The sequence below is a fragment of the Coregonus clupeaformis genome, chromosome 13 (genome assembly GCF_020615455.1).
Source record: "Coregonus clupeaformis isolate EN_2021a chromosome 13, ASM2061545v1, whole genome shotgun sequence".
NCBI lineage: Eukaryota > Metazoa > Chordata > Actinopteri > Salmoniformes > Salmonidae > Coregonus > Coregonus clupeaformis.
In genome coordinates this window covers 17,418,041-17,433,263 of record NC_059204.1, presented here as the reverse complement: position 1 = coordinate 17,433,263, position 15,223 = coordinate 17,418,041, and the positions used below count along the sequence as shown (strand labels likewise).

General features: G+C 42.3%; 2 protein-coding genes across 3 annotated transcripts in view; one reads left to right on the top strand and one right to left on the bottom strand.

Moving 5' to 3' along the window:
• Nucleotides 1–472: 472 nt before the first annotated feature.
• LOC121579369 (protein MIS12 homolog) lies at nucleotides 473–5,098 on the bottom strand. Of its 2 annotated transcripts, none has more exons than XM_045224562.1 (2): nucleotides 4,988–5,098; nucleotides 473–4,195 (listed from the first exon to the last, which is right to left on the bottom strand). In XM_045224562.1, the coding sequence occupies exons 1-2, from the start codon at nucleotides 5,010–5,012 to the stop codon at nucleotides 3,573–3,575; spliced, it is 648 nt and encodes a 215-aa protein (XP_045080497.1). In that variant the 5' UTR covers nucleotides 5,013–5,098; the 3' UTR covers nucleotides 473–3,572. The 2 variants fall into 2 exon arrangements, with proteins under 2 accessions (XP_045080497.1, XP_045080498.1); XM_045224563.1 differs by lacking the exon at nucleotides 4,988–5,098 and adding an exon at nucleotides 4,901–4,937.
• Nucleotides 5,099–5,208: 110 nt separating this feature from the next.
• LOC121579368 (derlin-2) overlaps nucleotides 5,209–15,223 on the top strand; it is a 36,656-nt gene continuing 26,641 nt past the window's right edge. The window contains exon 1 of the mRNA XM_041893909.2: nucleotides 5,209–6,410. Within this exon, the coding sequence (XP_041749843.1) occupies nucleotides 6,306–6,410 (105 nt within the window). The 5' untranslated portion in view covers nucleotides 5,209–6,305. The remainder of the gene's footprint in view (nucleotides 6,411–15,223) is intronic.

The window sequence follows — 15,223 nt, the reverse complement described above, 5'->3', positions numbered from 1 at the left end:
TCAATGAAAATCTCAATCTTATTGAGATCTGCATGTAAGGACATATGACCATGAAAGGATCACTGTTTAGCCTGTTTTGTTTAACCAGCAACTTCTACAAAAGTGAAATATGTACGCATAATTGATCAGCTACTTTCTGTTGATTGGGTGCATAATCTGTCCATGTAGGCTTAGCCCAAGGAGAACTCTCCACGAGCCCTATTGATCGTCCACATGTGGCGACCCCTCCTATTGACCATCACTCACACGCTTTCAGATTTTATCTCAACATCACATTTTCTAAAGTACTTGCCAATAGATGGAAGTACAATGGAAACGGACGAGAGAACAGAATTGGTACCACCTAAAAAATGTAATGTTTGCATAATCCACATTACATTCCTCCTGTAATCACAATTCTACATTGTTCAACATACTCTTGAATGAAGTCAAATTCTTCCCCTTTATTTGATCTCTGAATCACATCTTCAAGTTACATCAACACATCTGTATTAACAATATTATGCAATTTAACTGCAAATAAAGCTTTAATTTCAGTAGCTACTTCAGCATACGACCCAACAGCCTTAGAGAAACCTGACTAGACCCAAATTATTGATTATACTACCTTCCTTGCATATAATGATTTTCAAGACCAATTGTAGCTAAGTGGCACTATAGGTTGGGATGTTAACATTTCTTTTCATTGACCTGTGCACAGGTCAAGGGTAATAAGCGCACAGAGCAAACCTGCACATACTCACATCAGCATTCTCTCTGTATCCCCCATATATTGAGAAAGATCTCTCTCATTCTATCACTAAACTAATGGGGTCGATCTCTCCCACCCCCACCCTTCTTAATCACCCTTATCCCAGATTGAACCTAATTAATGCTTCCCTCTTGCATCACTCCCTGGCTCCCTATCTGACAGAAACACTATTTCTGGCCCATTCAGGGATAGCTGCTACTCTGCAGCCCTGTCAGGAATGTGTCCTGGCTGAGTGAGAAGGTGGAGAGAGAGATAAGAGTTATTTATCAGTGGAGTTGAGCCCCAGAGTGATCCCAGTGGCAGGGTAGGGAGAGAGGCGGATTGGGGAGAGTAGAAGAGGGAATGGGAAAGAAGGTGATTGAGGAGAGAGAGGAAGAAGGAAAGAGGGAAAAGGGGCTTACAGGAGACAGCATGTCCAGTCTTCCTATTCCACCCTCCTGATGAGAGGCTCCATCCCTGCATCCATGGGCTCGTTTGGGCGGCCCCCGCTGCTTTTGCTTTAATGAGAGAGCGAGAGATGAAAGAGACAGAGAGCGGTTGAGGCTGCTAACCCAGTCCCCCCTCCACACTCCAACCCCTCACTGCGCTCCTCATCCCTTTTATTATGCTCAGGCTCACAGTGCTAGCCCTCCAGCAGCACTACATCCAAGACATGTCACTTTTTTAGGGAGCAGAACTACTGTACAGTATACAGTATGTGCCATAACATTCACAATAGTGCTATGTGAATTATGCAAAATGTAATGGAATTAATTTTTTCAGACGGTACCAATGATTTGTGCTCTCTCGTAAAATGTCAATTTCTATTGTACTTCCATCTATTGCATTGAAAAAAAAATTGTGCTTTTACACATCTTGGAATTTGTATACATCATAAACCACAAAAATGGTATGCTTCTACTTGTGAAAAGAAAGGCAGAGTATACCAAGATTTGGAATAGTACCCCCAGGCTCCAGAAATAAAATAGAAATCTGACGTACGTCTCATGTTTAATTATGACCATGAAAAGGTTTGAACCTGGCTTCACAGACATGTTATGCTACTTTGAAATTACCTGACTAGATCCACCACAACAGGCTAAAAACGTATTCAACTAATTATACATAATAAAATCAATTCAGAATTGGGTTGCGTGCATGCATGTAAATGTGCATCTGGACATACTGTAGGAACAAAAAAATACTTTTGGGAGCAGAATAACTCTGTTCTTACAAACATGTCCCCAACACAAGAACACATTTTGGATGTGCAGTGCATATTGCCTTGCTTGGGAGAAAATCTGTACATCGATTTAAATTTTCTGCTGGTAAAATGTAGGTCAACATTCAATTAAATGTGTTTTTATTAAATATAGGCTATAAATACATTCCCGGTATCCATTAACATGAAGGACCCTTGTGAAGAGGGAGCTTGGGGTTCCAGCCATGTACATCACACAACAGTCTGATCACTGCAGGATCTCCCACTGAGACCACACTGTCAGAGCAGCCTACTGTCAAACAAGCTGCTTATCAGTCAGTCAACATCATACAGCATTAGACATCACAGTCATCACAGACAACCCCAGACTGCATCTGACAGACAGACCATGATTGGCAAGGGAAAGGATTTGAATGATTTAAATTATATCAGATGCAATTGCACAATTACACATGTATTAATTCAAAATGAGGAAAGTGTTAAATGTTTATAATGATAGTGCCTAAAATATATTACAGGACAAAGAATCAAAATAATTCACACAGTACAAACGCACTGCTTCGTCAATTGTTTTTTGAGATGCAATAACAAAACAATGCTTCCCCCTGGTGGTGACTATGGCTCCAAAAAAATGCTTTTCAAAGATCCAGAGTTACAGGGGAAGTTCACCCATTTTAACATGTGGTATTTTCACTCTTTCTGTGCTTGTAGTTGATCCCCCAAACAGTTTTTTGATATTTTGTTTTGTTACAGAGAAAATTGGTTGTCACATTTTGATGGGTCATGACTTGCCATTGACTACAATGCATTATATAAATGTGTTTAAAACGCTCCATAACACTCCAAACCAACTCCTATTACATCAGAATCTCATTCTGGATTATGTCCCTGCACTCAATTGTATTTTCATTTTTTCTCCCACTGTGCCATAAATCTATGTTTGAATGATGCTGTTTACAACAACAAAACTTTGCAAATATAATTTGTAAGTCGCTCTGGATAAGAGCGTCTGCTAAATGACTAAAATGTAAATATGGATTTATGGGACAGAGGAATTTTTGAGTGCAGAGACATTATCCAGAATGAGATTCTGAAATGAGTTAGTTTTGAGTGTTTTGGAACGTTTTATAACATGCTTAGACACATTTTCATAATGCAATGTAGTCTATGGCAAGTGATGACTAACTAAACAAAATATATAATTTTTTTTAACAGTTTGGGGGATCAACTACAAGCACAGAAAGAGTGAAAATAAGGTCACATGTAAAAATGGGTGAACGTCCTCTTTAAGACTGGGAGATTCAAAAAATACTACCAGCTTGAGCCTCTGTTACTATTCACATTTTGTGGATTTACAATGTATAGAAAGCCATGAAAAAGGAAATAAATCAAAACAAAGATTAATTATTGTTTCAAAAGTGCTCACATTCTTGCTGATAACACTTGGGTCTGACGAATTGTATAATTGTTCATACATCCAAAGGCATAGAATTCTATTTGTGTCTTATGTCGGACAGGGGGAGCTATTCCAAGTCTGAATGTTGTTACACCTGTGACCTACCCTTCTCAAAGCACCACTAAGTATTTTACACCATGTGGTTCCATCCCACTGCCGAGTCCTCATCCAGTCCTTTGCTTATTGACCTCTCCAATGACAGCCTGCATTTTCTTGACCGATTGCATCGTCACAGGGAAGCTGTCATGGAAGCTTCCCATTCCCTCCTGCATCCACGCTGCCTGTAGTTCTGCAATCCACCTCAGGATTCCATCCAGCTGCTCTTGGACCTCTCTCTGCTCCTCCAGTTCAGCCAGCAAGGCCTGCCTGGCACACACCTCTGCCTGGTACACCTGTTTCAGCTCCGCCAGGGAAGACTCCAGATTAAGAACCTCCTCTAAACGTTGAAAGTACTTTTTGTGTGGCTGGTCATCAGGTAACAACACATTAGGGGGGACTGAGAGGACATTGTTGACCAAAACAGTTTCCATGCGACAAGACAGATGTTTGAAGCGTTCTTGAAGGAATATCTGCAACTTTTGGGTGCATTCTCTTGCCCTTGAATGTAGTTGCTCTCCATTGGGCTCAGTCCCTCTTAGTTTTCTCACAAACACCGCTTCTACGACAAGCAGTAATTCATTCAGGCAGTCCTGAAAGGCGCTGTATACCCTCACCATGCAGGTCTGTGGGGTGAAACCAAAGAACTGTGCCTCGTACAGCTTGAGGGAGGAGGGAGACATTGCCTCCTCTAGAAAAAAGGCAGAATATTGTGTTTACATTGGGATAGCAGAACTCTGTATTTATATTGATTAATACTGCTTTCTGTCTATTCCTTCAAGGACCACATTTGAAATAAGGCCTAAGTTTTATATAATGTGTTATCCTCTTGACTGTAATGTGCTCTGTATGTTAGTGTAGCCTACCTTTAGCAATTCACCCCAAAATAAAACAATCAAAACATTTACACCTGCTCATTCTCTCCTTACCTCTGGTTGTAAAATGTGTTGTTGCTAAATAGGAATGTGTTGTCAGACTTTATGATCTGGTTGGATAACGTTAACGTCAACAATAATACCTTTTTATAGTCAACCTCTGGTTTATGGCAATAAAATAACTAGCTATCAACTGACATACTGTAATATTGCACAAAATATTCCAAAACATATCACACAAGCCATTTCTAGATGGACACCTTCCTGACCTAGGAAACAATTAGGCTAACTAGCTAGTTAGTATAGTCACAGATGAATTATCAATATATTTGGCTAGCTAACGTTACATCGTCTAACGTTACTACGAAGAAGTACGGACGCGTCCAGGAATATAATTCAGTGCGAAACACATACTATTGGCGTTTATGGATAGGCAACAATTTATACGAATATTTCAAACAAACTAGTATACACATAAACTGGAATTTCTCTTCGTAAACAATTAATAATTGTGTTATTACTTTGCTTCTTCTTCAGTGGGGTTTACCTGCGGTTGGCATCCAACGTTATGGTGCATTACCGCCACCTACTATTACTTTGCTACTTACCCTCACATGTTCTGTACTCCGCCATTTCCAAATTTCCCGCGCTCTTTGTCTTATTTTCTTCTTCTTTTTCTCTTTCCTCTTCTTCTTCAATGGGGTTTAACGGCGGTTGACATCCAATAAATGTTGTATTACCGCCACCTACTAGACTGGAGTATTCACCTTATTTTCAACGGAAATATGGGCGGGGTCTATTTAGTTTTTTGTGTGGAGGACTTCTGATTAAGCACTTCCGGCCAATAGTTCGCAGCAAGCTAGTTAGCGAACTAACTCAGTATTGCTTCTCACAACTTTCCCAACATGGATTCACGCAAAACGGGCATTTTATGTTCAGTAAGGGGATGCCACAATAACTGTCAGAAACGGAAGCTGTTCATGGAGCAGGAGTGTTTTGACCACCGAACTTTTTTTAGGAGCGAGTGCAGTTGTGAGGCGCCTTTTGATGTGCACCCACCTCCTAAGGATAGGCTGGACACATGACATTTTTAACACCGTTTTTTTCGGATAAAAAGTAGTTAACTGCATCCGCCGTGTAGCCCAGTTTCATAATATTACCATATGTCCCAGCTGCTTGTCGTAGTTTCGAAGTAATCACGAAAAAAACAGGCCTCATTTTAGGGCATTAGTTCTATTGAACACCGTGGCACCAACTCGCCTTCGGAATGTTTTATTCCCAGCCCATTGTTCAACGTCACAATGCCTGCTTCGCTATTGTTGGCAATGAGACCTGCCCATGCTGGTAGTTAAAACGTCAACAACAACAACAAAAAATTACTCATGGAACTATGAGGTCGTCCCATTCTCAAAATATCTCTCAATGTGTATATTTTGATTTTTTTCAAGTCGGACACTATTTTAATCAGGTGAATCTCCTCTTTGTAATTATATAAGTCTGGGCAGCGAGCTCGGTTGTCATCGGTCACTAGACCAGAAATATACGTTTTCATCATTACGCAGACATAAGGCACAATTGACACCATCGAGGTGCAGATGTTTACTTTATACACACGTTTTTTTTCTTCTTCAGTTTCGTCCTAAGAACAGATTGTAGTGGTAATATGAAAAGTGCTAAAAAAAATTGTGCCATTTAGGCGAAATGGAATTCTAAGCATAATTCCAGTCAAAATAGGCTCTGCGAACGTTCGATTAAAATCATTTGCTGTGGGCTCGCGCTAGTGTTCCAGCTTAGCCAACGTTCTATTGCCGTTTTTCAGCCTTGGGTGAATTTTGACTCGTTCTATTGTCCAGCCTACTAAGGACGAGGAGTCTCTTCGACTTTGGCTCAAAGCATTGAACTTGAAGAAACCACCAAACCGACCCTATGTGTGTTCTATCACAGAGCATCCTTTCCCTGAGAAGTGGCTGGGCTATGATGCTCCAGTACAGACCAGAAGTCGACATCTCATCAGGACATCTACACATACAGGTACTGTAGCTGTTAGCTAGCTGCTACTCGCTAGGTATTGTCACAGATAGGGTGTCCTGAATCAGGCAGAAGCTAGCTAGCTTAGCTAACTATGTTAGTAGTAGGTAGCCACTCCTAAGTCCTAACATACTGTAGCTTGCTAATTGTTGCCTACTACTGTTGCTTACTCACTTGGCACCGCAGCATAAATATGCTGATACTTAATGGGAGGTTCCAGCACTGACTGATTTACATTTTACATTTTAGTCATTTAGCAGATGCTCTTATTCAGAGCGACTTACAGTTAGTGAGTGCATACATTATTCATACTGATCACAGCTACGTGTCAAGAAAACCAGTCAACAAGCCCACCTGCCACAAACAAACCCAATGTGGTGGTGCAGAGCCATTGACCCACACCATCCTGAAGAATGACACTAGCACATTGTTGTATACTGGCCTTCCTCTTAGTGTTTTTTTTGACCATGTAGCATTTCTGCAGAAATTCTACACGGCTAACTTCAAAATGCATATCACTGATCAAATACTGATAACCTTGATGAAGCTGAAGCTACTCCAGGGTGATCTTGCTGAGTGCTTTGCTGTGTCCAAGGGAGTAGTGAGCAGAATCCTTTCCAACTGGATTGACACAATGGAGGAGCACATGAGGATCTATATTCCATGGCTGCCGAGCGAGACAATACAGAACACAATGCCTCAGTGCTTCAAAGAGAAGTTCCCCAACACCACTTGCATCATCGACTGCTCTGAAACCACTCTTCAGAAAGCACACAATATCGCTTCTAGAGGGAAGTCATACAGCCACTATTATTCCAGCAATAGTCTCAAGTATTTGGTTGCGTTGCTCCATGTGGACTCGTTATGTTAATTTCTCCTGCATATGGAGGCAGATACAGTGACAAGTTCATCACCAAAACTCTGGCTTCCTGGAATACCTTAGCTCTGGCGATGAAGTTATCGCAGACCGGGGCTTCAGGATCCGAGATCTGCTGTAAGAGAGGAAGGTAAACCTTGCCATACCAGCCTTCACTCAGAAAGGAGACCAGCTGTCTGACGAGGATGTCACAAGCACGAGAAGGATAGCTAATGTGCGTATACATGTTGAGAGCGTTATCAGACGAATCTAGGTGTTCAAAATCCTCTCCCAGACTGTTCCCATCAACCTGACAAACAAAATGGACAAAGTCCTTAGAATTTGTGCAGCACTTGTTAACATGCAGGGGGAGATCATCCATGAGGATGCCGAGTGAGCAGTGAAAATGTTCATACATCTGAAATGCAACTTTATACACTATAATTTCATCCACCTGAGATACTGTGTGTATATACACTGTCAGTCAAAAGTTTGGACACACCTACTCATTCAAGGGTTTTTCTTTATTTTTTTATATTTTTTTTACATTGTAGATTAATAGTGAAGACATCAAAACTATGAAATAACACATATGGAATCATGTATTAACCCAAAAAGTGTTAAACAAATCAAAATATATTTTATATTTGAGATTCCTCAAATAGCCACCCTTTGCCTTGATGACCGCTTTGCACACTCTTGGCATTCTCTCAACCAGCTTCATGGGGGGTTGGGGTATACAGAAGATAGCCCTATTTGGTAAAAGACCAAGTCCATATTATGTCAAGAACAGCTCAAATCAGCAAATAGAAACAACAGTCCATCATTACTTTAAGACATGAAGGTCACTCAATATGGAAAATGTCAAAAACTTTGAAAGTTTCTTCAAGTGCAGTCGCAAAAACCATCAAGTGCTTTGATGAAACTGGCTCTCATGAGGACCGCCACAGGAATGGAAGACCCAGAGTTACCTCTGCTGCAGAGGATAAGTTCATTAGAGTTACCAGCCTCAGAAATTGCAGTCCAAATAAATGAGTTCAAGTAACAGACACATCTCAACATCAACTGTTCAGAGGGGACTGTGTGAATCAGGACTTCATTTACATCATTTAGCAGACGCTCTTATCCAGAGCGACTTACAAATTGGTGCATTCAACTTATGATAGCCAGTGGGACAACCACTTTTATTTTTTAAATTAAAAATAAATAAAATCATGGGGGGGAAGGGAGGGGTAGAAGGATTACTTTTATACTATTCCAGATATTCCTTAAAGAGGTAGGGTTTTAAGTGTCTCCGGAAGGTGGTCAGTGACTCCGCTGTCCTGGCGTCGTGGGGGAGCTTGTTCCACTATTGGGGTGCCAGAGCAGCGAATAGCTTTGACTGGGCTGAGCGGGAACTGTGCTTCCGTAGAGGTAGGGGGGCTAGCAGGCCAGAGGTGGATGAACGTAGTGCCCTCGTTTGGGTGTAGGGTCTGATTGGAGCCTGAATGTAAGGAGTTTGGTCGAATTGCTGCAAAGAAACCACTACTAAAGGACACCAATAAGAAGAAGAGACCTGATTGGGCCAAGAAACACGAGCAATGGACATTAGACCGGTGGAAATTTGTCCTTTGGTTTGGAGTCCAAATTTGAGATTTTTGGTTCCAACTGCCGTGTCGTTGTGAGACGCGGTGTGGGTGAACGGACGATCTCCGCATGTGTGGTTCCCACCGTAAAGCATGGAGGAGGAGGTGTTATGGTGTGGGGGTGCTTTGCTGGTGACACTGTCTGTGATTTATTTAGAATTCAAGGCACACTTAACCAGCATGGCTACCACAGCATTCTGCAGCGATACGCCATCCCATCTGGTTTGGGCTTAGTGGGACTATCATGTGTTTTTCAACAGGACAATGACCCAACACACCTCCAGGCTGTGTAAGGGCTATTTTACGAAGAAGGAGAGTGATGGAGTGCTGCATCAGATGACCTGGCCTCCACAATCCCCCGACCTCAACCCAATTGAGATGGTTTGGGATGAGTCGGACGGCAGAGTGAAGGAAAAGCAGCCAACAAGTGCTCAGCATATGTGGGAACTCCAAGATTGTTGGAAAAGCATTCCAGGTGAATCTGGTTGATAGAATGCCAAGTGTGTGCAAAGCTGTAATCAAGGCAAAGGATGGCTATTTGAAGAATCTCAAATATAAAATATATTTTGATTTGTTTAACACTTTTTTGGTTACTACATGATTCCATAAGTGTTATTTCATAATTTTTATGTTTTCACTATTATTCTACAACGTAAAATTTTTTACAAATAAAGAAAAACCCTTGAATGAGTAGGTGTGTCCAAACCTTTGACTGGTACTATGTATATGTGTGTGTGTGTGTGTTTCCTGTTTAATCTGAATCATTAATGTTCCTACATTTGAAATGTACTGTAACTTTTCCTGTTCCTGATAATTACAGGCATCCACTAGGTGCTGCTATCATGCCTTCTTAAATCTATTTAAAATACATTTTCTTCAATACCAAAATGTCTCTAACAGACCAAGAGGGAAGACAACTGTTTATCAAGTGCCACACTCTTTTCTTAATTTGTGCCCTTGAAAACCAAACCCATAATCAAACTGAAAACACATTTGAAACCCTTAGACATGCTTCCTCATCCTTCATTTCAAAATGTTATGTATCAAAGAAAATGTCAACAAAGTGAAATTTCATAATGTTTTTATTAACGCCATAATTTGCCAAGTGCAAGATGAGTTACGGTATGCTTAGATAAGTTCATGAAGTGCCATATGAAAATAAAGAGCTATACAAGGTACAACTAAAATATTCATAAATCATAAGGAGTTATCCTCAGGCATTAGATAAGCATATATGAAGAGAGCTGTACAAGGCAAGACATTAAAAACGCCAAGAAGAATTATGCAAATATAATCAGGTAAATGTGCATATGAAGAGAACTGTGCAAGACAAAAAAACACCAATCAATAGTTATGCTTAGATAAGGTACAGCTGACAGAAAGCTTTACAAGGCACAAAATATAAGAACTATTTAAAAAAACAAAGTATTAGGCCCCGAGCCTAGATACCACATAGATGAACATATTTGGAGCCCAGTTAGTCTGCCTGATGAACTCATCTACTATCCTTGGCAGCATAAGTGGGAAAAAGAATGCCTTCAGTTTAAGGATAACATCAGCACAGAACTTCACATCAAAAGGCACAACAACAACCAGCCCAGATAGCAGTTTGCATCTCTCCAGTCCTGTGCAGAACATGCCCATTTGCACCTGCATGTAGTACCCACATGCTCCATTAGAGTTTGCCAGAGACTCACACTTCTTACTCAGAACATTTGGCCACCTTCTCATTCTCCTTGCCATATGTGGTTGCTGAGTTCCCATGGAACCTGGGGAAGAGATGCTCCTGCACAAAGTGGTCAGGATTTGTTGAGGTGCGCACAGGAACCTTCTTTGCTGAGCTAGCAGTGATCCGAAGTTTAAGTGCGTCATACCACGCATAGGAGGCACTCTGTGCTTTAGTGACCTCCTCCAAGCTGGGACATTTACACTCCTCCAGCTTAACATAAACGTCATAAAATGACAAGCATTTCTGACACTGCATGTTGATGCCGTGTTCACCATGAGGCTACTGTAGCTGTGTGGCTGCTGCTGGAACCTGATGACTGTTTGGTTTAGCTTTGATGCACTTGTGCAGAAGGCTCCCACTGGAACATTGGCCCCTTCCAAACTCTTAAGTGCGTTGTGGGAGTGGTACGCAGGGGTTGGAGGTAGAGATGGAGAAGCGGCCGGGGTGCTGTCAGAGAACTCAACAGATCTCGCTCAACCTTTTTGGAGCTAAATTCCGCTGCGTCCCCAAGTTCCACTGGCATTGCTCATCTGTACAGGACACCCCTGTCAATCCTCCATACACAGCATTCTGCACCTTCAACAAAAAACTACTGTTAGAATAGTCAATTACAGTACATAACACTAGTTTACATGGTGTTCACAGTTGACTAGTTTACACAGTTCCCTTTTAACTAGTAGGTTTAGGTTATGTTGGTAATTTCCTATTTGATTGTAAAATTCACCTTGATTCTGTACCTACCTCATTGCCATTTGAGATTAGACTGAAATACTTATACAATGAGCCATTGAAACCAAGAACTGTGTGTGGATGTTATGTTGTAATAGTTACTGTAAGGTTATCAGTTCTGGTCAGCGGTATGGTATCATCACAATTAGCTAGCTAAGTAACTAGATAACATCAAACGTATCAGTCATAGAAAGGGCAAGTTATGATAAACAAAAAGCCAGCGAGCTACCTTCGATAGTATTGTAGCTGCAACTGTAAGTCGCTCTGGATAAGAGCGTCTGCTAAATGACTAAAATGTAAAATGTAATGATGTGTTTTGCTCTGACTGCTTTGAAGAATACCAGGTTGTCATCCTCAAGACGGTGAATAAGCAACCGCCCAACTTTGCCGCTGTGGAGGTATTGATATGTCTCTGTGCTTTTGTGTAGCTCCTCATCTCTGACCCATCCACACGAGAGACAAAATAATTGAAGATGACTTAGTAGGTGATATGTGGCAATTTTTTCATATCGTCCTCCCACTCTTGAATAATCCGCGGATGTGGCACAGACTTGCCATTCGACTTTGAAAGGTTTTTCTTGGTATGATCCCACGACATTTTGAGCTTGCTAGCTGACGTTTGCAAAACGGCAAGAACGCCACAACGGAAGTCCCCCACAAAACAACGTTCAACATTGTTTTGTTTCCGGGATCTTAAATAAGGTCAATACTTTGGTTGAGAAAAAATTATATATAAAAAATATATATATATATATACAGTGAGGGAAAAAAGTACTTGATCCCCTGCTGATTTTGTATGTTTGCCCACTGACAAAGACATGATCAGTCTATAATTTTAATGGTAGGTTTATTTGAACAGTGAGAGACAGAATAACAACAACAAAAATCCAGAAAAACACATGTCAAAAATGTTATAAATTGATTTGCATTTTAATGAGGGAAATAAGTATTTGACCCCTCTGCAAAACATGACTTAGTACTTGGTGGCAAAACACTTGTTGGCAATCACAGAGGTCAGACGTTTCTTGTAGTTGGCCACCAGGTTTGCACACATCTCAGGAGGGATTTTGTCCCACTCCTCTTTGCAGATCTTCTCCAAGTCATTAAGGTTTCGAGGCTGACGTTTGGCAACTTGAACCTTCAGCTCCCTCCACAGATTTTCTATGGGATTAAGGTCTGGAGACTGGCTAGGCCACTCCAGGACCTTAATGTGCTTCTTCTTGAGCCACTCCTTTGTTGCCTTGGCTGTGTATTTTGGGTCATTGTCATGCTGGAATACCCATCCATGACCCATTTTCAATGCCCTGGCTAAGGGAAGGAGGTTCTCACCCAAGATTTGACAGTACATGGCCCCGTCCATCGTCCCTTTGATGCGGTGAAGTTGTCCTGTCCCCTTAACAGAAAAACACCCCCAAAGCATAATGTTTCCACCTCCATGTTTGACGGTGGGGATGGTGTTCTTGGGGTCATAGGCAGCATTCCTCCTCCTCCAAACACGGCGAGTTGAGTTGATGCCAAAGAGCTCCATTTTGGTCTCATCTGACCACAACACTTTCACCCAGTTCTCCTCTGAATCATTCAGATGTTCATTGGCAAACTTCAGACGGCCCTGTATATGTGCTTTCTTGAGCAGGGGGACCTTGCGGGCGCTGCAGGATTTCAGTCCTTAATGGCGTAGTGTGTTACCAATTGTTTTCTTGGTGACTATGGTCCCAGCTGCCTTGAGATCATTGACAAGATCCTCCCGTGTAGTTATGGGCTGATTCCTCACCGTTCTCATGATCATTGCAACTCCACGAAGTGAGATCTTGCATGGAGCCCCAGGCTGAGGAAGATTGACAGTTATTTTGTGTTTCTTCCATTTGCGAATAATCGCACCAACTGTTGTCACCTTCTCACCAAGCTGCTTGGCGATGGTCTTGTAGCCCATTCCAGCCTTGTGTAGGTCTACAATCTTGTCCCTGACGTCCTTGGAGAGCTCTTTGGTCTTGGCCATGGTGGAGAGTTTGGAATCTGATTGATTGATTGCTTCTGTGGACAGGTGTCTTTTATACAGGTAACAAACTGAGATTAGGAGCACTCCCTTTAAGAGTGTGCTCCTAATCTCAGCTCGTTACCTGTATAAAAGACACCTGGGAGCCAGAAATCTTTCTGATTGAGAGGGGGTCAAATACTTATTTCCCTCATTAAAATGCAAATCAATTCATAACATTTTTGACATGTGTTTTTCTGGATTTTTTGTTGTTATTCTGTCTCTCACTGTTCAAATAAACCTACCATTAAAATTATAGACTGATCATTTCTTTGTCAGTGGGCAAACGTACAAAATCAGCAGGGGATCAAATACTTTTTTCCCTCACTGTGTGTGTGTATATATATATATATATACTGCTCCAAAAAATAAAGGGAACACTTAAACAACACAATGTAACTCCAAGTCAATCACACTTCTGTGAAATCAAACTGTCCACTTAGGAAGCAACACTGATTGACAATACATTTCACATGCTGTTGTGCAAATGGAATAGAAAACAGGTGGAAATTATAGGCAATTAGCAAGACACCCCCAATAAAGGAGTGGTTCTGCAGGTGGTGACCACAGACCACTTCTCAGTTCCTATGCTTCCTGGCTGATGTTTTGGTCACTTTTGAATGCTGGCGGTGCTTTCACTCTAGTGGTAGCATGAGACGGAGTCTACAACCCACACAAGTGGCTCAGGTAGTGCAGCTCATCCAGGATGGCACATCAATGCGAGCTGTGGCAAGAAGGTTTGCTGTGTCTGTCAGCGTAGTGTCCAGAGCATGGAGGCGCTACCAGGAGACAGGCCAGTACATCAGGAGACGTGGAGGAGGCCGTAGGAGGGCAACAACCCAGCAGCAGGACCGCTACCTCCGCCTTTGTGCAAGGAGGAGCAGGCAGAGCACTGCCAGAGCCCTGCAAAATGACCTCCAGCAGGCCACAAATGTGCATGTGTCTGCTCAAACGGTCAGAAACAGACTCCATGAGGGTGGTATGAGGGCCCGACGTCCACAGGTGGGGGTTGTGCTTACAGCCCAACACCGTGCAGGACGTTTGGCATTTGCCAGAGAACACCAAGATTGGCAAATTCGCCACTGGCGCCCTGTGCTCTTCACAGATGAAAGCAGGGTCACACTGAGCACATGTGACAGACGTGACAGAGTCTGGAGACGCCGTGGAGAACGTTCTGCTGCCTGCAACATCCTCCAGCATGACCGGTTTGGCGGTGGGTCAGTCATGGTGTGGGGTGGCATTTCTTTGGGGGGCCGCACAGCCCTCCATGTGCTCGCCAGAGGTAGCCTGACTGCCATTAGGTACCGAGATGGTGCGGTTGGCCCTGGGTTCCTCCTAATGCAAGACAATGCTAGACCTCATGTGGCTGGAGTGTGTCAGCAGTTCCTGCAAGAGGAAGGCATTGATGCTATGGACTGGCCCACTCGTTCCCCAGACCTGAATCCAATTGAGCACATCCGGGACATCATGTCTCGCTCCATCCACCAACGCCACGTTGCACCACAGACTGTCCAGGAGTTGGCGGATGCTTTAGTCCAGGTCTGGGAGGAGATCCCTCAGGAGACCATCCGCCACCTCATCAGGAGCATGCCCAGGCGTTATAGGGAGGTCATACAGGCACGTGGAGGCCACACACACTACTGAGCCTCATTTTGACTTGTTTTAAGGACATTACATCAAAGTTGGATCAGCCTGTAGTGTGGTTTTCCACTTTAATGTTGAGTTTGACTCCAAATCCAGACCTCCATGGGTTGATAAATTTGATTTCCATTGATAATTTTTGTGTGATTTTGTTGTCAGCACATTAAACTATGTAAAGAAAAAAGTATTTAATAAGACTATTTC